The sequence below is a fragment of the Aricia agestis genome, chromosome 3, assembly GCF_905147365.1.
Source record: "Aricia agestis chromosome 3, ilAriAges1.1, whole genome shotgun sequence".
Classification (NCBI taxonomy): Eukaryota; Metazoa; Arthropoda; class Insecta; order Lepidoptera; family Lycaenidae; genus Aricia; species Aricia agestis.
Window position 1 is genome coordinate 4,113,694 of NC_056408.1, and position 27,840 is coordinate 4,141,533.

General features: G+C 36.1%; 2 protein-coding genes across 2 annotated transcripts in view; both read right to left on the reverse strand.

The window, feature by feature from the left end:
• The window catches only part of LOC121740422 (peripheral plasma membrane protein CASK), a 318,557-nt gene extending 313,387 nt beyond the window's left edge, over positions 1–5,170 (reverse strand). Inside the window, exons 1-5 of the mRNA XM_042133111.1 lie at positions 4,830–5,170; positions 2,748–2,860; positions 1,840–1,945; positions 1,280–1,357; positions 611–792 (exon numbers count right to left, since the gene is read on the reverse strand). Of these exons, the coding sequence (XP_041989045.1) occupies positions 611–792; positions 1,280–1,357; positions 1,840–1,945; positions 2,748–2,860; positions 4,830–4,888 (538 nt within the window). The 5' untranslated portion in view covers positions 4,889–5,170. The remainder of the gene's footprint in view (positions 1–610; positions 793–1,279; positions 1,358–1,839; positions 1,946–2,747; positions 2,861–4,829) is intronic.
• Positions 5,171–8,205: 3,035 nt separating this feature from the next.
• LOC121740426 (anosmin-1) overlaps positions 8,206–27,840 on the reverse strand; it is a 31,202-nt gene continuing 11,567 nt past the window's right edge. Inside the window, exons 5-10 of the mRNA XM_042133115.1 lie at positions 15,378–15,562; positions 13,868–14,010; positions 12,721–12,859; positions 10,945–11,107; positions 8,895–8,970; positions 8,206–8,507 (exon numbers count right to left, since the gene is read on the reverse strand). Of these exons, the coding sequence (XP_041989049.1) occupies positions 8,340–8,507; positions 8,895–8,970; positions 10,945–11,107; positions 12,721–12,859; positions 13,868–14,010; positions 15,378–15,562 (874 nt within the window). The 3' untranslated portion in view covers positions 8,206–8,339. The remainder of the gene's footprint in view (positions 8,508–8,894; positions 8,971–10,944; positions 11,108–12,720; positions 12,860–13,867; positions 14,011–15,377; positions 15,563–27,840) is intronic.

Genomic DNA, 27,840 nt, shown 5'->3' on the forward strand with positions numbered 1-27,840 from the left:
ATACCGGGCGGCGCGCGGTTCGCGGTGGGCGTGGGCAGCTGCGCCGCGACGCCGAAGCCGCCGAGCTTGACGGGCGCGCAGTTGTCGCGGCCGGCGAGCAGCACGCAGTGCGGCCGCACGTCGCGGTGCACGATGTCGTTCTCGTGGCAGTAGCGCGGCGCTGCGAGGATCTGGCGCGTGTAGTGGCAGCATACGGCCGTACATACCGGGCGGCGCGCGGTTCGCGGTGGGCGTGGGCAGCTGCGCCGCGACGCCGAAGCCGCCGAGCTTGACGGGCGCGCAGTTGTCGCGGCCGGCGAGCAGCACGCAGTGCGGCCGCACGTCGCGGTGCACGATGTCGTTCTCGTGGCAGTAGCGCGGCGCTGCGAGGATCTGGCGCGTGTAGTGGCAGCATACGGCCGTACATACCGGGCGGCGCGCGGTTCGCGGTGGGCGTGGGCAGCTGCGCCGCGACGCCGAAGCCGCCGAGCTTGACGGGCGCGCAGTTGTCGCGGCCGGGGAGCAGCACGCAGTGCGGCCGCACGTCGCGGTGCACGATGTCGTTCTCGTGGCAGTAGCGCGGCGCTGCGAGGATATGGCGCGTGTAGTGGCAGTATACGGCCGTACATACCGGGCGGCGCGCGGTTCGCGGTGGGCGTGGGCAGCTGCGCCGCGACGCCGAAGCCGCCGAGCTTGACGGGCGCGCAGTTGTCGCGGCCGGCGAGCAGCACGCAGTGCGGCCGCACGTCGCGGTGCACGATGTCGTTCTCGTGGCAGTAGCGTAGCGCTTCGAGGATTTGACGCATGTAGTGGCTGCAATTGGATAACGCATTTATTACCTTTACGAAAAGTATTTTCTGAGCCATTATTCTTCTAATATGGATTACTATAGTGGATACAATAAAGAAAAAACTTCTCTTATTCATCATTTAATTAAATACCTTCTCGACAATTACTTCTAAACCTCGATTCTCCTACTGTGAATCTTTATTAGGGTTTTGTTTCTGGTTCGATTGAATCCTATGCATCATTTTTAATAGGTTTTCGCAAAATATTTTATGAACCACCTGTACCTACGTTTTTACATTATTAATGCATCATTAGTACAGTTTAGCTCCTGGTTCGATCCAGTCATTCTCCTCTCAATACACATCAAAATTCAAAATATATTCGTTTAAAAGGAGAAAGACTGGATTGATCAAGTAACGTTTATTTAGAGTTACCCACAGAAAGAAGAACAATTTGCATCTAGGTAATTATTGGTAAAATTGAGTAGTAGACATTATCAATAAACACATACCAAGCAACTGCCTCACTGTAGACAAATCCAGCAGTGGCTCTTCGAACAACTTCGAAGCATAGATCAGATCCGTCCATGCTGAAAAATAATACCACTATATTTTAACATTTCATTCCTTAAAAAGTGAAAGAGATGCCCTGATAATATCATAGTAATGACAAGGATTGATTAAATTAATTGTCAATTTCAATAATAAAATCAATACAGATCTGAGATAATTGTGTATCGTGTTTTGATGTAAAATATTATAAATTTCAAGCCAGAAGGGCGTATAAAAAAGGCGTAAGGAGATAAATCTCTACAACTGAAAATTTGCATGTATATATGAATTACGAAAGTACTTCCTTAAATCCAGAAATGATCTTTTGTATTTTAACTATTCCAGAACTCCCAATATTGCACTTAAATCTGTTTTCTTCTAAAAAAAAACTACCTTTTTATACGCCCTTCTGGCTTGAAGCCCACAATATTTTGTATCAGACAGAAATATTGATAATTTTTCGCTTCTTTAAACAAATACTACATTACACTTCAATACAAATCCTAATACTGTAACTTACTATTCGAACACCATGTACAGCATTCCCTCGGAGCTGTATGTCTCGAGCAATTCCACGATATGTGGGTGTTTGAGCATGTGACATATTGTGGCCTCACGTTTCAGATCTGCAATAAAGAAATAGGTAATTGAGTGGCTAGCCAATCTACTAGGAAATGTACTTTTTTTATGAAATAAAAATAAAAAGTACATTTCAAAAGCAAACGAGTAAACGGGTCACCTGATGGAAAGCAACTTCCGTCGCCCATGGACATTTGCAGCATCAGCAGAGCTGCAGGTGCGTTGCCGACCTTTTAAGAGAGAATAGGGTAATAGGGGAGGATAGTGATGGCAAGGGGAGGGTAAGGTAGGGAATAGGGTAGGGGATTGGGCCTCCGGTAAACTCACTCACTCGGCGAAACACAGCGCAAGCGCTCATGGCTCTCCCATGTATAAGGTATATTAAAATAACAGCTAGGAAACTCAAATGAATTATTGTTACACAAGAGATAGTAATATTATTTCTGAATGTACTTATTTTTTTATTTAGACTTTGGTACCCTAAAATTGTGAATTCAGTATTATAGCAAATAGGGCTAACAATTGAATAATCAATAATACAAAAGATATTATGTAACTTAAGCTTATCATATTAACATAACTTATCTATTGACCTACGAGATCTATAGCTGTTGTAATATAATCAAAACTAGCTATTTGACCGAGCTTTGCACCGGTATTCAATAAAGCACGAATAAAATGACATTTTCTGAAAATGATTCCTAGCTCGATCAATTTATTGCCCCGAAATAGTGTGCAACATCAGCCGATCCCGAGATTCCAATTATAAATATATATATATATATATATATATATATATATACAAGAATTGCTCGTTTAAAGATATAAGATAAGAGGTTATTTAATTACCTGCTGTGCTCAACCCTGGGCTTGCTGTGAAGCGGGCTACGTCCACAATTTTAACAGCAAACTGCTGTCCAGTTTGTCTGTGTACGCATCGTCGCACCAGACTGAACGGACCCCTGAAATTTGATTATTAAAAAATAATTATATCATAAATATTCAGTAAGGAACAATAAAGCATATTACACAAAGGTCTTAGCAGAGGGCGCTACTAACACATACAACAATAATAATACAACCAAAATCCCACATGAACATAATATCAGAATATTGACAGAAACATTGTCAAAACTTGAACAAAACTTTGTTTACTGACTGTGCTGATGCTGCCGTCTAGTGTAAAAACATTGCAGTAATATATTATATTATCTTGTTTCAATGACAAGATTAATAAGGATTAAAAAATTGTGCAGTTTTATTTATTTTCATACAAGCCAGGATGGCCTTTGTTTGCATTCAAGCTGGAGGAGTGGAACACTTTGGGGGTGGCTTTTGCCTAGCAGTGGGACAGAAAAGGCTCTTAAAAAAGATAATATTATGTAAAATGAATTAAAATAGAGTAAAAAAACTGGGTTCTAAATCTGTTGACCTAGAGAGTAATAAAAAAGATAATATTATGTAAAATGAATTAAAATAGAGTAAAAAAACTGAGTTCTAAATCTGTTGACCTAGAGAGTAAACCTACTCTGAAGATTAGTGTTAAAACCAGGTCAGCCTTAATGGCAGGTAATATAATTTGTTCAAATTTTGTTTTCATGTCTACAGTCTGTTAAATAATATCATACTATAATTATTGTATTGCTTCACATTTTCGGCAGGTGTAATCATGAATGATGACCATATTTTTTGTGTACAAATGGAAAGACAATTTTTACAAATGATTTAAAATACATTTCATCTATCTTAGTGCTCTTAGAAAACATAAATTAATGATTTATGCAGAATAATTTTAATTAAAATAATTCTTTGGTAGATTTAATGTTGCACACTATTGATTGATGCTAGTCAACAGTTTGAAATACATGTTTTTCTAGGGAAAATTTCTGCACAACCTGTGTAAAATGCCTTTTAAGGCCCTTGCCCTATGGAGATTCTGTAATTTACTGTATTTAGAGCCTTATAAACTCATAATTTGAAAGCTACAAAGTTGAAATAAAAATACAGCAATAATCTTCAGTATATGAACATTTCTTTCCCCGTTTTAAATTTTCTTTTTTTGTTTATGATACTCATGATATTAGCTTCCAAAGTAATACCAATTCATTAAAATTGAAGCATACTTTCAGCATCTCCCTAGTATTTACAAATTACGTTTATTTGAAACACATTTCATTAACTACATATTCCCCGTTTTAATTTTTTTAGATTAATTTTGAACTAAGATAAGTAAAAAAATAGGATTTTCTAAAATAATATACAAAAAATAGAATCTCGGCAACATGTCAAATGTATGGTCAAGGGCGTTTGCTAGGGGTATGGCTTTAACCTTCCATATCAAAGCTAATTTTTCATGTATCATAAAGCTAATTTTACATTTGTAATATATTGATAAAAATAGAACATTTCAGGGGTCTTGAATATACAGTGAGGGTGATGGAATTTGGTTGGATTATCACAGGCTGACCTGACTGGAGTTGTACCCGGTAGACACAAGGGAATGCACAAAACAAGCCTGAGTCAGCCTAACTGAATTCTCCGGAATATGAGGGCCTTAAGTTACCTATCATTGTTATAATAAGGACCTAAGGAAGAACTGGATGCTGACATTGAATTGTCAGTAATAGTCCTGCTTTTACCATTTGGGTTAGACACCCTAAATCTGATTGTCATAGAAAACTTACAGTAAGACTCTGTTTCTTATTTGCATGTCTGCTTATGACTTTAATAGAATAAGTTAATGACAATATCTAAATAGTAGGTTTATTATAGGTAGTTGGTACTCGGTAGGTTAGTCTATATAAGGAGATATAAGAGGAAAAGTGTGTTTTTATTTAATAACTTAAATAGATATACTTAATATGATATTTATGAATATCTTATAATACCTAGAATTGTGAGATTTAAAGTATTTTAAACACTGTTACTTACTTGCCAATGATTTCACACAGTTCATACACATCATCAAACAAAACTTCGTCCTCAGCCATTTTTGAGATTTAATACAATCACAAATTGTTCAGAAAAACACACAAAAAAACATATTTAATAAAATGCACGGCACAAAATTCACTTGGTTACGCCCAGATGCGAAAATTTAGATTTTTAAAAACACTGTTTAAAAAATGTACACTTAAAGGTATTCTATTATAATAAAGGGTGCACTTTCTACTCAAATATTGCGATAAATCGTTAAAATAGTTAAACTGTGCATATTAATAAAACGGGAAAATTTTCGAAAATTCGCTCATTTTTATAAATCTAATAAATCACTTAAACACTAATATAAACACTTAAAGAATTTACGCGTTGTATATTAAAATATATAAATTAAAAGCGGATTCATAAAATATTGCAATAGAAATTGAAAATTTAATTATTTTCTCATTTATAGTATTTTCGTATTCGCAAATTGCAAATTCGCTTTTGACATTTGCGGCTCACTAGTGTTGTGCCACTTTGACAGACGTGAGACGAGTTCACGACTCACAAGTCACAACGCGGCTATTCGATAATCGATTACAAGTTTAATCGTGAATTGTGTTTTGAACACCAGTTTATCGGCAGTTTCATAGTCTGATGTATCTTACTAAAAATGTGATGTTATGTTATTATCATTTTTTGCATTTTAATGAAATATTAGTTCAATAGAATCCATTTTTTATTTTAGTTAAATCTTTATAATAAATACATGTGTACAGCTATAAAATATTGATTATGAAGGTCTTGAATCCATACTAATATTATAAATGCGAAAGTATCTCTGTCTGTCTGTCTCGCTTTATTAACTACCGAACCGATTGTAATGAAATTTTGTATACAGATAGTCTAAAGCCTGAGAAAGGACATAGGCTATTTTTTTACTGGAAAAAAGGGTTAAATAACTCAATATTTTATCTATGTAGTGACGTAACCTTAAACCTATATCAATGATAAATACCTAGTATTATATGGGTAAAGTTCTGTAATTGGGGGGCTAAATAAGCTTAAAAATTTTGGCATAAAATATAAACTTTAATTTAAAAAAATGAAATATTATGTGCACACTGCACAACTGTTTTGATTTAAGGGGTACCAGGGTTTTTTTTGGACACCAACTTTGTGGACGAAGTCGCGGGCAACAGCTAGTATCATAATATATTACAAAATATAACAATAATATGTTTGGGGAATGGGGATTTCGGCATTGTTTTAAGAACTGAAAGGTTACGCTACTATGCAAATTACTTTATTAATCATCATCATCATCATTACCATTCCACCATACATCTTTACATTATGACCCCATTATTGGTACTTTTCATAGTAGATATTTTTAGATTAAAACGGATCACAGATGTCTTTAAACAGATGTCTTTTTCTGAAGTAAGTTAAGCTATTTTGAAAATCTTTATAATTTCGACCTGATGATGGGATCTATAGAGTAAGCGAGAGAACTCCTCTTTATATGAAAACATATTATGGTGATTTCGATTTTATAAGAAGTATCCACTGACCTCTATAATACACTGGACAGGCTGTGCCGTACAAAATGACAGCTATTTCTTATGTCAATTTGAAGCGCCGCGGTGAGCGTACTGTGAACTAATTTATATAGAAAATGACAACCGTCATTTGCAAAATAGTAGTTCCAACTTCCAAGTACACTCACTACTGCTTTCACATAGCAATCAGCGCCAATATGGCGACTTTCAAATATTAATATTTTATTGATAGCGATCGCCTGTCCAGTGTATTATAGAGGTCAGTGGAAGTATCCTACGCATATTATTATGCTACCAAAAAAGCAAAATTTTGTACTTACTTAGATATACCATGTTCCCGAAGGTGCTAAGAGAACTCCGGATTTTTTATAGATACAATTAAGAACTGTCGGTTTTAATTTTTTGTTAAAAATAATTGGTATAAAATATTACGCAGTAGTGTAAGTATAGAGTATCATCCCAATTTAGGGATATAATGATAAATTATCATTATTATCATCATCATCACTACCATTATTCGTGGAAGTCCAGGGAAGGTTCATATTAGAAGGGAAGTGATAGTAACTAGGAAGTACACCGGGTTGTCTAGTTATGTTATAATTTTTTTTATCTAGTTATGTGAGGAACATAGGTAATAAAAATCAAGCGTATTTTATGATTTCTTTTTACTTACTCAATTCTTAAAAGTAATATACAATACGTTAGAATTTAGATCTAACAGTTTCCTATAAATTGTAATCAAATAAATAATTATAAACCACGCACAATTATTTATCACTGATTTATCAATTATCAATTTATCACCTATTTACCCATAATGTTTGTCCATCGTGAAGGCTTCAGTTGTTGCGTACCCATTTTACTCATTGAAATGCTCTGCTCATCCCATCCTATCATGCTATGGCCTAGGATCCCACCATAGAAGGACCTTCACTGACCTGGTCAATGGATGAAAAGTAATTTATATATAATTAGGTATGTCAATAAATTTATTGCAAGTGGGTTGCCAAAAAAATTTCAGACCAGAATTATTATTTTTTTAAATATACATTTTTCTGGTTTGGTTAATAGACAAATTCCATACCAGTCAAAAATTTGAAGCCCGTAGAATAGGTATGCATTAAGCATTAACCAGACCAGTACTAGTATCGATTTACCTGCCTACCCAAGATACGGGAAAAAAATAGACAACCTAATGTTTTAAATTTTTCATAATCTACGGGTATCTCTCCATACTTCGATTGATATGAAAATTGTCTATTAACCAAACCAACGATTTTTTTTATTCTGGACTGAATGTTTTTAGGCAAACCACTTGCAATAAATTTGTTGACATACGTAATTGAATATAAAACACTTTTCATCCATTAATCCGCTCGGTGAAGGTCCTTCTTATGGTGGGATCCTAGGCCACTACGCATTTAGGTATGTCGAATGGTCTTTAAATAGTGCGTGGCTTATAATATTATTATTTATAATATAGACTGACGTAACATCATCAGGAATTCGTTGATATTACAGCTCAATTATATTTTATTTTAACATCAAAATATATAATTACCTATAACCTCTGTTGGATTCATTCAAACAATCTAGAAATCATTTTATCTATGAACGTTACTTATTCCCACAGAACAATAAAATTAATGTTCTGTGCCCATTCCAGTCTCTAAAAAATAATAAAGAGTTTCAACTCTCAATTATTGAGACTTCAAATTAATTATAACAATTGGCTTAAAACAGACTGATTATAAAAAAATGTTTGCATATATTTTTTGAATTAATACACAATCGGCAAGTATGTATTCTAAGTGGTGGGATACAATAATAATATTATGATTCACAGATCTTAAATACCTTAATATTTAAATTAATACCGCTACCGTTATACTATATCAAATGATGTAATTTTGGTTATTACAAAATATTTATTTAGAGCCTACTTTCATAATGTATATCAAGTTTTACAGTTTATTGCGGTGCTATTGATTTTTCTCTTGAAGTAGTCACAACCAGGAACTGGAATGATCATCTCGGAGTCCGGAGTTTTGGGATTTAAAGATTTATTAACATTTATCTTGTATTGACAGTTGTAATCGAGTTCATAAATGTCGAATGTAGATTGCTGAAAAAAACATCACTGTATTACTTTATTGATATGCCGTAAAATGCAATTTTAATTAAAATTAATAAAAGTACTACTACTAGTATAGTAGTAGTACTTTTATTAATTATAAATTAATGTTTTTATTAAGTACTAATAAAAAAATAATTTAGTTATTATTTAGCGTTTTTGACAAATGATAATCTCCAAATTGACGTGTTGGATAGCTTGAGAATGATTAGTTGTTTTTATGCCAAAGACTTGATAATGCGTGACAGAGACAAAGTATCTAAATATGTATCTGACCCATAAAATATACCTAAATTATTTTGATTTTGAAACGGATCCCTTTAGTTTATTTTTATTCTAACATAATTTGAATAAAAAGGGAATTAATAGAAAATGTACCTCGGTTATTGCAGACAATTCTTTATTTTCCTTAAATGGGTGTTCACATGTTATTGCTTTCCAATGGATGTAGTATCTGTAAATGAAATATTAATAATTAACTATTTTACTTTTATCACAAAATACTATTTCTTTGACACAGAATTATCAACATACTGTTTAATCGATTTTTTTGTTGGATTTTGGCACTGAAAGTGGCAAAGTACACCCCCGGTGGGTGAACTTTGCCACAAACAAGGGTAATATTCTGCTTAAATTTGTTAATTACAATATCGTCGTTTTACTATATCGTCATGTCTAAAGTCTAAGTAAAAGTCAAAACAAAACAGTCAAGGAGTCAAGTCGGTCAATTCAGTAAAGTGGTAAACGCTTTACTGAAACTTTCGACGGAGTTTTGGAGGGAACACAAAAAAGCACGTTTCTGGAAGTTGCAGCATAAGCCTACACTTGTGCACGATAACGAATATCTAATGGTTAATATTCTACCAATATTACACATTGCAATCCAGTTAACACAATTTTAGGAAAATAATACAAAAACACAACAGCACTCTTTCACATTCCCCGCAAAACTCGTTTAATCGATTTATAATCGAATCAAAGTAGTAATAGACTATAGATACCTATAAAAACATGTTCCCCTCACTATAAAAAAAACTAGGGAGTAGGGACTAGGGACTAGACATGGACTAGACTTTAGCGCAATAATCAAAGGCAAATTTAAGTTATAGGAATGTGAATCGCGATCTTTGCTTGAATGCAAACGTGCATGCATGTATTATGGAACTACTCAGATTTCAGAAAAAAACTAATGCAAATTTGAGTGTCTCACTGGAATTGGGATATCATTTTGCATACTGATTTAAAAAAATATTAAAACTTACAATACATAATTCATTACATTTATGTCATGGCTAGCAATAACAATAAAAATTAATACTTAATATTTTTTTTTCTAATTAAAGGACTTTATCGTAAAACGATAATGCCGTCAACTTAATAAATTGTAACCACTAATTTTAGTGTACAGTTCGACAAGGCTTTAAATGAATATTATGTCAATGTCCAATGATGTCAATGGGCGCTGCTGGTAAAGGAGAACTGTCAAAAATGACGTTTTTGTATAATAGAAGCGTTAGTTCCTTGACTCGCCACGTTCGTAAACAGCCTTGTCGAACCGTAATCAAACTATGTACTTAGGGTGGGTTGCACCAGAGGCGTAGTTATAGTTAACTATAACTACGCCTCTTTAAGGGTTAAGGTTATAACTTTTAGTCAAATATGGCGTCCATTATGGATAGACTTCTACTAGGGATTTGACAGTTCATTTGACATTTTGTTACATTGGTTAAAGTTAAAGTCATAGTTAAAGTAAGTTTTTACAACCCACCTTTAGTAATAATATTATAGATTATAATCACAATAGACATTAGAGACATATATTTTATGTCAATTGTGAGTTATTCCAATCTCTAGTAGGGCAAAACCAGAGATAGATCAAATATTGGGAACGGCCGTTAGACATTAGAGACATATATTTTATGTCAATTGTGAGCTATTACTATCTCTAGTAGGGAAAAACCAGAGATAGATCAAATATTGGGAATGGCCGTTAGATAGAAGTTGATCCTAAAGTGCCTGATTTTTTAGAATAGCAATAATCTTATTGTGTTTGCTAATTGTTATAATTATTTTGTTCATCGTGGTGTATGTACGGTGGTACGGATTTCAATATTCGAAGGCATAAAAGCAATGAGTTTCTAAAATACTAGAGTAGCAATGTCTTACAAAAGATTCTCAGAAATGCGTAACCACTTTTTTGTTCAAAAGACCACATAGAATATCATTGCAAAAGACAATGTCAAGTCATATATTCGTTATGTCATTATGTATGTGAGATATGCCTGCAGGCATCTTCGAAGTGGCAACGCGTTGCTACCGTAAACTTCCAATATAGTTACGTTAGTAACATAGAATATCATTGCATAAAAGTAAAAAAATTAGTACCTAGTTGCTAATAAATAGTTAAGAATTGTTTGGTTCTAATCACCTTTTTCTCTGACCGTAGTCTCTTGTGACTGGGTGCCATGATATTTTCGCTTTCAACTTATTGTCGATCCAAACTATTTTCTCGAACTTCAATCCTCTTATTTTTCCATCACCTTTTCTTCGTTGTATTTGCTCTGGGAGTTGTTCTGAATAAGCTATCGAATCTGGATCAAAGAAAAAAAAAATATATATTAAGTATATATTCTTATTATAAATTTCGAACAATAAGAGTTTAAAGTTTTAAACTCTATTGATAGTCTAGTCCAGAGTTATATTTTTAATACTCTAGATTTTTCTGTCCAGTTCGGAAACAATAATATTGGTCCAGAATATGGATCGTATGTTTAGTCCTAGGACAATAATAATACGTAATATCAACCTACAATCCTATCGGTTGTGACTTGTGATACTGGCTAATCACAGCTTGAGGTCAGTTCAGTTAAGAGGCGATGTAACAGTGGAGTTTTAAATGAACCATTAAAAAAAGAAGCCTGTCTCTCTGTATGTAATTAGGGACCTATCAGACAAAGAGCGGTCACGCGGTCAAGCGTTCAAGCGGTCAGTTTTGCGTTTTTTGTGTTATATAGAGATGCTCACACAGGGGGCGTTCTGACCGCGTCAGAATAATTGCTCCTGTGTGACTGACCACTCGAACGTAGAATAGGAACGCAGAACGCTTGAACGCATGACGGGTCTCTGTCTTATTTATTAGGTCCCTTAGTTTATTGTGTATCTTCTCATAAACTGATGCAATGTGAACTGACCCTTAGGGCCGCGCTACACCGCCTACACCGGAATGGCAGCGGCGAGGCGAGCACTTTCAGCTTCATAATATTATGATTTTAAACTTTACCTTCATTATTATAATACATAATATCGCTTGAGAAGTGCGAATGGCCTTCTGAGTTATTCATGAATCATGAGTTATGCTTATGACAGTAAAAAAGTTTGCATGTTCCTATGTATTTAGATTAGTACAAATTAATTGTTCCGACAGCGTAACAAACATTTTATGTAATGGGTGGGCAATGCGCAGACGCCGACGACGAAGTGATCGCACGCGATTTCCTACTTTCATAATCGAATTAATAATTGAATGTAATCAATCAGCATAACTACCCTTTCATGCGTAGTTCCCAGATCTGGAAGGATCTAGAAGGTTTGAAAACTTATTGGCGACTTAAGTTTAATGTGGAAGGACAGTGTCCCACCAACCTTGTGGTTATTAAGTTGCGTAAAGAGATTTTTTTAAGAGAACTAGTTTGAAAAATATTACCTAACAGCCTAATAATGAACCTCCTAGTAGTAGAATCCAAATTTTTGGGAGGTCGGTTAAAATTAGTATATTGAAAATTAAATGTTTTCAAAGACTTATGTGATAAATTATAATATTATACTTAATATAAAATTCTCGTGTCACAACTCACAACTCACAGTATTTGTGCGCGAGCTCTTCCAAAACAGCTCAACCGATTTTAATGAAATTTTGTATGTACCATCGAGGTGATCGAGGAAATTGATTCCTTGGCAGTTGACGGACCTACGCTACGTCATTTGATCAGCTTATATCAATTCAATATTAGCTGTGATCGGTCGAATGATTAGGTCCGCCATCTGCCTCGGAATCAACTTCTCTGATAGTAAGTGCATTCGTTAGGCCTGAGAATAGGTTTTTATCTACTTTTATATAATTGATACTAGAAATAATTTATGTGGCAAAACAACTTTTGCCAGGACAGCTAGTAGGTATTAACATAGATTTAAACGAGGATCCTACCGTCTGCGCCAGTTGTGTTATAGAAGATGGCCGCTTTCTCACTCCTGAGTTTGCCCGTACCGAACTGGCTGATGGACTGCACTTGCAGGAAATACATGGAGTTGGGCTGCAGATCCTTTATTTCCACGTAAGTTTGCTCCTAAAATAAAATAAATGTTTTAGTTGGATATCGCACATTCATTTATCGATATTTTTTCTTACAGTTTAGTTAGAACTTGGTTCTACACAATAAGTCTTGAATCATTAAACAAACTCCGAAGCCCGACTATGCCGCCGTGGAAAATTCAGCCAGACCAAGCTCTAAGTGTTTAAACACACCAATGCCCAAGTTCCGCGGCGGAAGTTCGGCATGATTCCGCCTGCAATGTATTTTAAATTACCGATGACACACTATGCCGAAATTCCGTCGCGTTATATTGCATGCGTTTGACATTGCTGGCGTAATTATACCGAACTTCCGCCGCGGAACTTCGGCGTGGTCTGTTTAGACACTAATGCATATTGCGACAGCAATGCAACAGCCGTTTACATTAGATATTGTGCAATTTTTACCTGTTATTTACACTACTGTCGCAAGATACATAATCAATAATCAGTTCATCACCCTAGGGCAGGGGTTCCCAAACTGTGCGCCGCGGCGCCCTGGTGCGCCGTGAAAAGGCAAGAGGGGCGCCGTGAGTCGATCCACCATCATTATCAAAACCATATTATAAAATAAAATTATATTATGAATACAAACCAGACAGATGATTAAATATTTGTTTATTACTTTATTTTACTTGCTTAACTACTTATAATTATTAAAGGTATTTATTTATGTACATATTTTTTGTATTAACTAGGTAGAGTAGGGTGCCGTGACAAAATATTGACTTGTATGTGCACCGCAGGCTGATAAAGATTGGGAACCCCTGCCCTAGGGGGTATTTTTGTCATTTCATTATAGAACCCGGAATATTCAGAGCTAGAACTCTTGTTTCATTCAACTTTTTTGTAGTCTATCAAGACTCTACTTTCTTTCTTTCCTCGGCGTTTCGGATTCTCTTATAATCCCGGCCTGTCTTCACTCTTATGGTACTGATAACCTTGTTTTAAGGGCGGTACTGGTTACCTTGTCTTAAGGTACTGATTACCCTGTCTACGTTACCTTGGGTACAGTTTGATGATTGACGAGGACGGAGTCCAGCTCCCCGCCTAGTCCTCTCACCCTCCTGCTCCAGAATACCTTGTACCTCATCACTGGCAGGTCAGACTTCGGCTCCTTCCACTCCAGTTTGATTGTCACCGTCCCTAAAAGCAAACCGGAGGAAATGGAAGAAGAAATACAAGAAATGTAGCCTGTGCTAAAGTGTTGTGTAAAATATCTTCTAATAACATTTAAAGGTTTCTTTGTATAACAACGTACGCAACGTTTTACTGTCAGCGCAGACAGAACGGAACGCTGCGGAGAGGTTTTTATTTAAAAACTAGCTGTCCCGGTGAACTTCGTGTCACTTTAAAACCTTCCCTGGACTTCTACGAATATTTTAAGACTAAAATTAGCCCAATCCGTTCAGCCGTTTTCGAGTTTTAGGGTTACTAACACAATTGAAAATCCATTTTTATATATAAAGATTATTGAACTAAATTGCGCATAAATGGTCGCGCATTCTCGAGGATACATGGGAATCCCTTATCAGTTAATAATAAGTAATAATAATAATAAGTTTATTTCTCCCAAAAAATTACATATTATGCAATTTGTGGGAGACATGGAGCCCAAACTAAGTTATTCAGTTAATCAGTTATCACACTTTAGTGTAGTAATTTTAAAGGTTTTTTTCAAGTGCGTTAATAAAATCCTCTCCGCTGCACTCCGTTATGTCTGCGTTGACCCTAAGTAACACAGTTGACAGTTCGTCCTAGTTTGATAAGATAGAAAAATTGCTTGACAGACAAAGACGAAACATTTGTATTATACATAATATAACATAATATTAAACTGGGTAACTATATATATTATAAAACTCAAAGGTGACTGACTGATTGACATAGTGATCTATCAACGCACAGCCCAAACCACTGGACGGATCGGACTGAAATTTGGCATGCAGGTAGATGTTATGACGTAGGCATCCGCTAAGAAAGGATTTTGTTAAAATCCAACCCCAAGGGGTTCAAATAGGGGATGAAAGTTTGTATATAATAATACTTCTTAACGCGAGCGAAGCCGCGGGCAAAAGCTCGTCTTTTTATAAACTAACCTACCTAGGGGGTAAAATTGAAGTTTAAAACTATAACTCTATTACGAAAACCATACCTTTTAAAAAATAGTCGGCGGGGCTAAAATGGTCGCTTTGGAGAATCCAATTATGAATCATAATATTATGATTCATTTTTTTTAAATCGCAAAATTGATACTCTGCAATTCAGATGTCTAAATTCGTACTAGTAATTTGACATTCGTGAGTTTGACAGTTTTGACAATTCTTTTTGTGAATTGATTGAGAGGAATTGCTAAAATACTGGCTAAAATGGTCCCACCATTTTAGCCCCGCTGGATCATTATTTTGAAACCTAAATTCCAATTAAATAAGTTTGGTAGTAGCTAGTAGACGCTACGGGGTAAATAACATCTCCCTTACTTTATCATTACAGTGGGGTAAAAAGACCCTTACCATTATCCGAGCCAACAGGCACCACCTTCAGCTTCTTAGGTGCGGGGGGCGGTCGCGGCCCTTTGCGCGGCGTAAAGGGGGCGCTCGGGGCGGAGAATCCTCGGGTACCAGCGGCGCTCACCGCCGCCACTCGGAACCGGTACCAACGACCCGGCTTCAACAGGTTGCGGAGGGAGACTTTGGTCCTGAAAGTAGTTTAGGGTTAGGATTTGCGCATGCTGTAAACCTTGCATAAGGAGAATATCTAAAACCGATCTAAAAACCCTGTATCTTGTCCACACACAAGAGGAGAAAGCAGCCATCACTAATACAGGCTATGGATCGGGAACGGACTCTCGCGTCCTCACAATCCATGAAGCTCAGGGATTAACGAGTCCCTCGGTGATCATCATACAGACCAAGTCCCGAAAGCTGGCAATCCATGACAGCGTTCCTCATGCAGTTGTAGCTATATCCCGGCACACTAACACCTGTGTCTATTACTCGTACACTGACGCTGTGGCAAGCTTCATAAAAAGAGCCACGGAGGTGTCAACCGAACACATAAAAGATTATAACATAAAAATGGCTATAAAAGACAGGAACATTACGTTATACGTGGGAGAGCCATGCTTCGGCACGAATGGGCCGGCTCGACCGAAGAAATACCACGTTCTCACAGAAAACCGGCGTGAAACAGCGCTTGCGCTGTGTTTCGCCGAGGGAGTGAGTTTACCGGAGGCCCAATCCCCTATCCCTTCCCTACCCTCCCCTATTCTCTTCCCTTCCCATCCCTACCCTCCCCTATTACCCTATTCCCTCTTGAAAGGTCGGCAACGCACCTGCAGCTCTCCTGATGCTGCGAGTGTCCATGGGCGACGGAAGTTGCTTTCCATCAGGTGACCCGTTTGCTCGTTTGCCCCCTTATTTAATAAAAAAAAAAAAAAGAACGATAAAGTCCTAAGCCACATGGCGGGTAGATTCGACACAGAACGATATCTCTTTAACACCCTAGAAACTCCACCCAGCTTGAGTGACCCCTCTCCACCAAGCCAATGTCACAACATCTAAAGGCAAAGGGTGGAGCAGCATAAAATCTAAGGAAATCGGAAAATGTCGGACCTACTGGCCGCCACACCGACTGGGACCTCACCGTTCAATTATATATATATATATATATATATATATATATATATATATATATAATATTATTTATATATAAAAAAAAAAAACAGAAACAAAAAAAAAGTGTCCATGGCGTGATGGACCACAATTAATTAAAATTCATAATATTATTTCAATTATCCTTGGTGCGAAAAATCTAAATAATAAAATAACAAAAACGGATATGGACGAACAGTACATAGACGGCCACAATTGTATAATAAAAAAAAAAACCTTGCATAAGGTACCAACGACCCGGCTTCAACGGGCTGCGGAGGTAGACTTTGGTCCTGGAATTAGTTTAGGGTTAAGAATTGCGCATGTTAATATGCCTTGCATATTAAGGTACCAACGACCCGGCTTCAAAAAGTTGCGGAGGTAGACTTTGGTCCTGGAATTAGTTTAGGGTTAAGAATTGCGTATGCTATATGTCTTTTGTACCAGCGACACGGCTTCGACAGGTTGAGGAGGGAGAATTTGGTCAAGGAAATAGTTTAGTTGCACATGTTGTAAAGCTTGCATAAAGTACGTTTGACGACCTCTGGGGCTCAATTATTGGTTGAGTGTGTGGCAGCTCAAGCCGGGGGTCGCGGGTTGGGATCCCGCCGACGGAACAAAAAGTTTTCAATGTTCCCGGGTCTGGAATGTGTATGATATAATAGAAATCTTAAATATATGTATAGTATAAAAGTATTAAATATATTTCCGTTGTCTGGTACCCGTAACACAAGTCCTTCAGGAACTTAGCACTAGGCCAGACTGACGTGGTGTGAAGCGTCCATAGATATTATTATTATTATTAAGTACCAACGACCCGACTTTAACAGGCTGCGGAGGTAGACTTTGGTCGTGTAATTAAGTAGTTTAGGGTTAAGAATTGCGCATGCTGTATGCCTTGGGTACCAACCGGGCTTCAACAGGTTGCGGAGGGACTAGGGAGACTTTGGTCCTGAAAGCAGTTTAGGGTTAAGATGTGTGATGATAATATAGTACCATTTGCAAATGGCTTTGCATAAAGAGATTTCAAGACTTGACCATATTATCTACTCTACCTGCAATAATAGTTGGAGTATTTCTGAGATCCATAATATCTATTATCTATACTAATATTAGGTGTATAAATGCGAAAATGTGTCTGTCTGTCTGTTACCTCTTCACGCCCTAACTGCTGAACCAATTTTGCTGAAATTTGATACTTGGATTCCTAGAAAAATGACATAGGATACTTTATAGAAATATAGGTATAATATGCTGTTCAAATAATGATTTTCAACAGGTTTCTTTATACATAAAAATGATTTCTGTTGAAAATGAAGATATAATCACAAAAATTGCTACAAAAAATCATAAGTGATCATTGTTAGTGAATAGATATTAAAAAAAAATCATAATACTATTTTATTGTACTGGTAGATTATAATAGTTCAATTTTAGGTCGTAAAAGTGATAAACGGTAATGGAAAATCAAAACCGGCATATTATGCTTTAATATTAATATCATTGCTTGTAACTTCTAACAATAACATTTTTATGAGCCATTGAGGAGCAATGTAAAAAATCCAATCTAGTCTGCGCTATTAAGGTGACGCCGCGTTAAAGTAAAAAACCGTGTTGAATATGTTTTAGGTTGCTTGTTTTCTATGAGAGGCCGGCCCAGCCTCTCATAGAAAACAAGAAATGGAACAGCAAGAAATGGAAAGGGCGTAAGCGACCAAATGATTTCTGTCGCGTAATTTAGAAACAAATTAAAGTGTATGCTTGAATCAATTTATGTACTTTTGGAAGCTTAAATCACTCTCCTCTGTTGGCAAAATTAGAATCCCTTTTCTTACAGAGGTCTTTTTGATTAATTATTCTCTGTTATAAAAGTTGACCAATCGTGGTATGCTATGGCCTATGGGCATAGCTGGGCACCGTAAATCAAATAGTTAACTTCGTTAATCGTTAAAGCGTTACATTGCGGACGAATTAACGCAAGTTAACGTTAATCGTTAATCCGTTAATATGTGTAATATAGCCTTGCTGTAACTTATATCATTGCGTTAGTGTACATACAAAACCTGTTTGTTTAAGGTTTTGGAAGTTAACAGGTTAGGGACAAAACAAAATACTTCTATAATTATTGTATTCTAGGTAGAAATTAGAATACAATAATTATTATAGAAGTATTTTGTTATTATAACACTGGCAGCATCAGAAGAGCTGCAGGTGCGTTGCCGGCCTTTTAAGGGGTAATAGGGGAGGGTACGGAAGGGAATAGGGGAGGGTACGGAAGGAAATAGGGGAGGGTAGGGAAAGGAAAAGGGTAGGGGATTGGGCCTCCGGTAAACTCACTCACTCGGCGAAACACAGCGGAAGCGCTGTTTCACGCCGGTTTTCTGTGAGGACGTGGTATTTCTCCGGTCGAGCCGGCCCATTCGTGCCGAAGCATGGCTCTCCCACGTCAATTTTACTGTCGCTTTAACAACAAATACTAAAAATCAAAATAAATTAAAATTTTAGGGGGACTCCCATACAACAAACGTGATTTTTTGCTCGGTATCAATAATGGCAACAAGTAGACACTAGACACTTCAAATAATCACAAAATACTCAGTTATATAATGAAATAATTAATTAATCCCATACAATTTTCTTTTTCAATTCTTGCTCTATGGTATGGAACCCTTCGTTAGCGAGTCCAACTAACAACCGATTTTTTAATAAATGGTTAGGTTATTTTTCAACTTGAAATGACGTGGCTGTAGCGATATCGATTTTTCTCAGCAATGACTAAAGCAAAGAAATTAAAGTTCATTGTCAGTATTCATCATAATATTATTGTCTTTGTCTTTGAATTACCCATATGCATAGCTGGGCATTAACTCGTTTATCCGTTAATCGTTAATTAACGAAGTTAACATTTTGATTAACGGATTAACTTTTAGAAATATTAACGGACTGGTTAACTTCCGTTAATATGCAAAAGTCCGTTAATCGTTAATCCAATGCCTACTATTTACCGCACGGCACCCTTATTATAAATCATTTGCATGTTGATAAAGAAGAGTGCAGTATAATTTAGTTACCTAACTAAATTATACTTTATCAACATGCAAATGATTTATAATAACAATAAACAAATCACTCTCTCTATAAGCACCGGCGCTGAGTAATGAAATGATAAAACGAAACAAATCTTTTCTCACTCGCATGCGCCTGAAAATATATACCTAGTATTGTTTTTGTTTCGTCTGAACCTGTTTTCGCGCCGCGCCGCGGTGCCGTGCGGTAAATAGTAGGCATTGGATTAACGATTAACGGACTTTTGCATATTAACGGAAGTTAACCAGTCCGTTAATATTTCTAAAAGTTAATCCGTTAATCAAAATGTTAACTTCGTTAATTAACGATTAACGGATAAACGAGTTAATGCCCAGCTATGCATATGGGTAATTCAAAGACAAAGACAATAATATTATGATGAATACTGACAATGAACTTTAATTTCTTTGCTTTAGTCATTGCTGAGAAAAATCGATATCGCTACAGCCACGTCATTTCAAGTTGAAAAATAACCTAACCATTTATTAAAAAATCGGTTGTTAGTTGGACTCGCTAACGAAGGGTTCCATACCATAGAGCAAGAATTGAAAAAGAAAATTGTATGGGATTAATTAATTATTTCATTATATAACTGAGTATTTTGTGATTATTTGAAGTGTCTAGTGTCTACTTGTTGCCATTATTGATACCGAGCAAAAAATCACGTTTGTTGTATGGGAGTCCCCCTAAAATTTTAATTTATTTTGATTTTTAGTATTTGTTGTTAAAGCGACAGTAAAATTGACGTGGGAGAGCCATGCTTCGGCACGAATGGGCCGGCTCGACCGGAGAAATACCACGTCCTCACAGAAAACCGGCGTGAAACAGCGCTTCCGCTGTGTTTCGCCGAGTGAGTGAGTTTACCGGAGGCCCAATCCCCTACCCTTTTCCTTTCCCTACCCTCCCCTATTTCCTTCCGTACCCTCCCCTATTCCCTTCCGTACCCTCCCCTATTACCCCTTAAAAGGCCGGCAACGCACCTGCAGCTCTTCTGATGCTGCCAGTGTCCATGGGCGACGGAAGTTGCTTTCCATCAGGTGACCCGTTTGCTCGTTTGCCCCCTTATTTCATAAAAAAAAAAAACATAATATAATCTGCGAAAATTTAAACTCTGTAGCTATCACGGTTCTCGAAATACAGCCTGGAGACAGACGGACAGACATTGAAGTCTCAGTAATAGGGTCCCGTTTTTACATGTGTGAAAATTGCATGTGAGTATAGACTCCTAACTGATCTTTCTACTAACGTCTAACTTTTTTTAACTGGCTACAAGGAAAACTACGTTAAAATAGTAACAATGATCCTATTATTATTATGAAGCTGTAAAAGTATTTCTATAACAATGACCCCTTGGTAAAAAATGGCGGTTCCCCACTGTTTTTGCGCGACAACAATAGTAGATACGCGTAAAGCATTAGCCGCTTTCAATACTAGGAACCATCAATTACATCAGCTGTTATTCGGTAACAGATACTCAGGGCTGGCAGGCAAACGTTTTATATGTCCCGCGTTCCACTTGACGTTAAAAACGATCAAAACGCTCAAAATAGAAGGCATTTTGAGCGTATTGATCGTTTTTAACATTAAGTGGAACGCTGGAATAAGGTGTATGTAACAACAAAACCAACCAAAAAACTTCTGGGGTATGAGTTCCTTATTATAGAGTTCACTGTGAAAGTAGCAGTGCTGAAAGTGTATATTATTTGTGATTTGTATGGGCAAGCGTCATGAATTTTTAAATACAAAACCGACAAAATGTTACTCTTTCAACGCCACTACTTTCACAGCGAACTCTATAAGTATAGCCTGCAGACCCATCATAATTACTCCAATCCATTACAAAATTCTCATTTTTTGTAAGCCATCCATGTTACGCTTTTTTCTAATACTTTTATCATGTATTGTCACATATTTTGGTATGATTCCTCTTCCCCATGTGACATAATAATTATGTGGATGTGCCCCTTGTAGAAATAACTCAAAAATGCATTTTATTTCAGGCGCGTACATTTTTATCAAACTAGTAATTAGAACACAAAGTGAACAAATTGGTTTTTTATTACCTGTTAATAAAATATCAAGTTTATAATAATTATATTATATTATTCAAATTTTTTTTGGATTTCCCATTTTGACAACCTCTAAGAAAATCAAATAAATTTTTGCAAGTCCATTTCATATTAAGAAACTGGCGCGTGGCAGCCCTACTCCCTAGGTTCAAATGGCTTATCACCACAAGTAACGCACGGTATAAGGAAAAATGTTTGGAAACTTAGAAAGCAAACATTGAAAAAAAAAACGGCTAAGTGCGAGTCGGACTCGCGCACGAAGGGTTCTACAGACTTTCGTATGGTTATACAGCAAATATAGGCCAAAAATTGTGTTTTTATTTTTTATTTTTATTAGAATTTAAATACCTATTTATTATAAATTAAATAAAAATAATATATAAATTATTTTATTTCAATATTACAAATAATTATTAAAATACACATATAAGTAATTGAGGATTTTGTGAAAATTTCAGAAGTCCAGTTATAGAGGTTCTCGAGATACTGCCTGCAGACAGACAGATAGAGAGACAGACGGATAGACTACGAAGTACGAAGTCAGTAATAAGGTCCGGTTTTACCCTTTGGGTACGGAACCCGAAAAAATAAGACTACGCCTACAGAAGTTTTCTTACTCAATGCGACAATATTTGGTAATTTGAGAATTTCATAATACTCATATCATAATACTTGTATAGTGATATATAATATTTGGAAAATAATTATAATATACAGTATAATATGATGAAAGACGGATCTATTGCTTATACTAAAAATAATTGATGTTTAAACGTATTTGTTTGTTAAAAAATTTATATTATTTTATTTTAAATACACACCGGCAAAATTAGAGGAACATAACAACATTTTCAATTTTTTTTAAATTGTTCACTGATTTTTATATATTTATTTATTTATTTACTAATAGATTATTAAAAAATAAATTTTATATAAATATAGGGCATAAAAACGTGAAAAATAGAAAAAATCAGCAAAAAACAAAAAATTAAGAAAATCTTTGAAATTTCAGTAGTAAGTTTTTAAGATAAATTCTCCATTTTTATTAAAGAAATGCCATGTTAAAAGCGTGTAATGCCTTCTATAGATCTCAAGAGGGCCTGGATACGCCATTCCATGCTTGCATTTTAATTGTCAATCATTTCCTGTGGGATATTCTCCTACTCCTCCACTAGCGCCAACTCGAGCTCCTGGACACATTTTGGAGCTGGAGTTTTAACTCGTACCGTTCACCCATTGATGTGCCACACGTCTTCAATCGGATCCACATCCGTAGACCACGCTGGCCTCTCCACCTGGGCTACGCCAGCATCGTTTAGGTAATAATGCCCGATTTTCTTACTCTATGGACGCACATAAAATTGAAATTACTACCTAAAACTGTGTAAAAGGCACACCATGCAGTTCCAGGATGTCGGTGCTATAGCCCTGTACTGTCAAAGTACCATCATCTATAATCATCAGCTCCATGCGGGCTCCAAATCATATGCAACTCCAAACCATTACGAAGCCTGCATCATAGGCCATTGTTTCCGGTAAGTTTGATGGCCTGTAGCTTTCCTTATGATTTATCCACATTCTTTATCGCCTGTCAATACAATGTATACAGAATTTGCTCCCATCACTGTACAGCACAAGATTTCACTCAGTTGTCTAATTTTGATGTTCACGCGCAAATCTTAGCCTGGCTCTTCGGTGTCCTGTCTCAAGTTTTGGTGCCCTTGCTGGCACTTTTGAGTTTAATTTAACTTCTTTGAATCTTCTTCTTACTGTACAATCACTTACACGTTCATCTTGGACCTGTTCCGACAGATTTCGTGTCTGCATAGCAGTTTGAGGTCGATTTCTTAAGTTTTGTTTCCTTACAAAATGGTCATCCTGAACCATTGTCACCCGATATCTGCCTTGTTCTCGTCTCCGAACGTAAGATCCAGTCTCTCTGAAGTGTTGAAAGTTACGATGAACCACGGAAGCCGACACACCTAAGGCCTGACTGACCGAACGGTAGGTGTGACCTTTCTCTATCGTGGTTACAGCTCTAGCTGTCGCAGATGCTGGGAAATCACTAATTTTGTATCTAAGCAATGTGTTCTTCCAAAAACCAAACAATCAAATGAGCTGAGCATACCTTGCACCCCGCTAAAACGCCATTCTTATCAGGAACACTTACAACGTCAATAATCGAAAAACACTTATTAGGGCATAATTGCTATAAAAACCTGTCAACTTGCCAGTTTTGTTCAATATTTTATTTCTTGAATAAGCTTAGAAGCTATAAAAAAGGCTTTCAGACAGCCCGACCCACTTGAGTTCAAGTTTTGGCCCTTTTTACCTATGTTCCGCTAATTTTGCCAGTGTGGTATCTGGAATCCTTTACTTAACTAGACAGGAGTCGTCTCGGAGAAAAAAGAAAATTGCCTATTTCTGAAATGGAAAAATATCTCAACTTAGTTTAAATTCATAATAATAAATAACCTGACCTACCAGTTATTCTAGACAAGTACATAGCCTTCCATAGTTGAAACATTAAAAAGGCATAAAAGCAAAAATGAGTGATTACTATCATTACAACGAAATCATAAAGATAGAGATAAGAGATCCTCACTGTCACTATAGTATAGGATCTGGTATCCGGGTTCGATTACCGAATATTTTTTCCGGGTCTAAATTAAAAAAACGATCTAAAGTACTTACCATCTGTTACAGCGTTCAAGAGTAAGGTGTGCAAACGCGCGACTCACGAGTTGCGACCGCTTTCGAAAGTCGGCAATAGTCTAGTAGCTCTACCATGAGCTTAAAGCTATAGTATTTATCGATGCTCGATACCGACTACGTAAATATTTAGAATGGCTATTTTAGTTCGCAACTAATCGCTGGCGCTGTAAAATTTGCCATACTAAATATTTACGTAGTCGGTATCGAGTATATAAATACAATAGTATTTATCGATACTCGATACCGACTACGTAAATATTAAGAATGGCGATTTTAGTTCGCAAGTAATCGCTGGCGCTGTAAAATTTGCCATACTAAATATTTACTTAGTCTATAATACTATAGCTTTAAACTCATGGTAGAGTTATTAGGTCTCGATACGAATTTTTAATACTGCAGTATTCAATATTAAGGCTGGCCGCACGTTTTCCGAATTAGCTTTCCGTATTCGGAAATTTTCATTAATCTCGCGGAATACGAATTCGGAAATCCAATACGAAAATCGTGTGCAGTATATAGCCACCCATCGATCGTGAAAAAACGAGACACAATAGCTTACGAGTATTCTATTGTTATTGCGGCCAGATGTGGCCGCTTGAGGCTTCATGACTTAAGAGATTTGGTTATTACTCCAAGCTATAACTGTAACGCTGCTGATATCCATATCAATCCAAACATCATGATAATATTATGTATTATAAATTAGAAAGTGTATGTTGTCTGTAACCTCTTCACGCCCAAACCACTGAACCGATTTTGCTGTTTGATATGGAGATATTTTGAGTCCCGATAAACATAAAAATACAAAAAACACATTGTATACAAAAAACTCATCCGACATTCCAGTAGTTAAGCTTAGGCCAAACGTACGCAACCAGGCGACTGCGAAGCAATATATATATATATATATATATATATATATATATATATATATATATATAAATCACGACGTTTGGGCTTCAAAGCATCCCGTCTGCGCAAACCACATTGAAATTCGGTAAACATCCTAAAACTAAACCGCAGAATGTAAAATAGAGTTGTTTAAATGAATTATCTGTTTACCCACATGACTTAATATATTGACCCTTGTAATTTGTAACGCAGTGGTTTGAGTCAGCACTAAAGCCGGAAGCTATCAATACATAATATGAATCTATCTATCAATACATAATATGAATAAATGCGAAAGTGTGTCTGTCTGTCTGTTCAGAAAACATTTGAAAAATTTAATCTGAATAAAAAAAAATCTGAATTTGTCTATCTGTCTGTTACCTCTTCACGCCCAAACCTGTGAACCGATTTTGCTGATTGGTATTGAGATACGTTGGTCTTTGTGTCCCGGGAAAGGACATAGGATACTTTTTATCTCGAAAAAATGTGTTCCCGCCTGATAAACGAATTTTGGCGCAATAGAGTTGCGGGCGTCATCCAGTTTTCCTCTTTTTATCGATCAATCAATCAATCGAACCAAAATTAACAATCATTAAATTATAAAATCGTATAAGAGATTTCAAAAATTTCGGCCGATGTTTGTACGGTGGTAACTGGAAACCGTTTCGGCTTTTGCCAAAAAAACCTTCGACCAGGCAGCAAACAGGCGCTACATCAATCTAAATTCCAAGTTGTTAAATTAATTATACGACCATAACTTTTCATATTCAAATTTCAAGCCTATCTATAAAATCCTTGTCCATTTTTTTACAAACTTCATTCGTAATAAAATTGATATTTTCTTGTGTGCAGTATCACGTTACCTCTTTAGTTTTTCATACGAATGAAAGAGAAGTCATGACATTTTAACAAGCTGTTAACACTAACAGTCGTTGGTGAAATTGGGCCTTAATTATATACGTCCACGCTTGACGAATATTTGCTTGTGACGTCAACTTACGAAAATTTTCACAATAATAATTGCCGATCGCAAACATGTAGAATGTAGATAATATAGATGCTAACTACGCCATAACATGGGAAGATTTGGTTAGCGTGCTGATAAGATTTGTTATCATAATTTTTACAAAGAAAGTTGCTTAACAGATTAAGGAAGTATAATTTAACACGTTAAATAACCCAAGTATTCAAATACTATGTGAAGTTAGCAACCGAGTTCAAGGTAAATGATTTTTATATATTATGTCATTCGATTGTACCCGGAGTGTACCCGATTGTACCGCAATTAAAATCGTTTGTACCTCAATAGGGTAGAAATGGGGGGGGGTAAAATTTGCTTAGCAACCGACATAAAGATTCCGGAATTTCAATGATATCATCTGGAAGAGCATCGTTTGTACCGGATTGTACCTGTTTTTAAAGTTTAATTTTTTTTTATTTTACGAAAACAAAAACAAAAAAAAAATATTTTTCCTTAAAAATAAGGCTTTGTATGGAGTAGAAGGAAAGAATGTATATAAAGCAGTACAAATGAGTAAAATAAGTTATTTTTTTAAAATTAATCCACAATAATTAGGCACAAACAAATTTCAGCGAGGTAAAAGAATATAACTCGCCGAAAACACTTAAAACTCGGAGTAAATTTTGTAACATTTATCGTTTGTACCTCGCCAAAACAGAAAGATTATTAAAAAAGATACTATTCACTTTATACTCACATAAAATTTTTTGAGATTCAAACGATTTTTCATATAGTAACAACGTCAGAGATTCGATCGGTCTTGACGAATTTTCCCATATCTTACTTTAAAACTCGGAGTTAAATTTTGTAACATTTATCGTTTGTACCTCGCCAAAAAAGAAAGATTATTAAAGAAGACACTATTTCCTTTATAGTAACTGAAAAATTCATGAGGTACAAACATTTTCTTTATATAAACTGAATAAATCATGAGGTACAAACGATTTTTCACATAGTAACAACGTCAGAGATTCGATCGGTCTCGACGAATTTTCCCATATCTTACTTTACAACTCGGAGTTAAATTTTGCAACTTTCATAGTTTTTACCTCGCCAAAACAGAAAGATTATCAAAGAAGACACTATTATTAAAAGCTTTTATAAATATTTAACTTGCTCTGTATGTATGTAAGTATGTATGTTACGGTGGAATTTTGGAACTCAATTTTGAAGTAGATATATTTAACCGATTGAGCTAAAATTTTGCATGCACGTTTAGTTTGGATGACCATGCATAATATGGTATGTGACATCACTCTAAATCCGATATGGCCGACCATCCAAGATGGCGAATTAATTATTTCCTATGCAGTCCTACGATATGGATATATTAAATGAAAGGGTTTTTTGAGAGTAACTCGAAAACGAATGTAATGTCATTAGATCATCTACATCCAATATGGCGTCTCATTCAAGATAGGGGAATATAGTTATTTTTAATGCACTTCTGCGATATTATGGGTATCAAATGAAAGGGCTCATTGAGAGTAGGTAACTCCGAAACGAATGTAATGTTATTCTACATCCAATATGGCGGCTC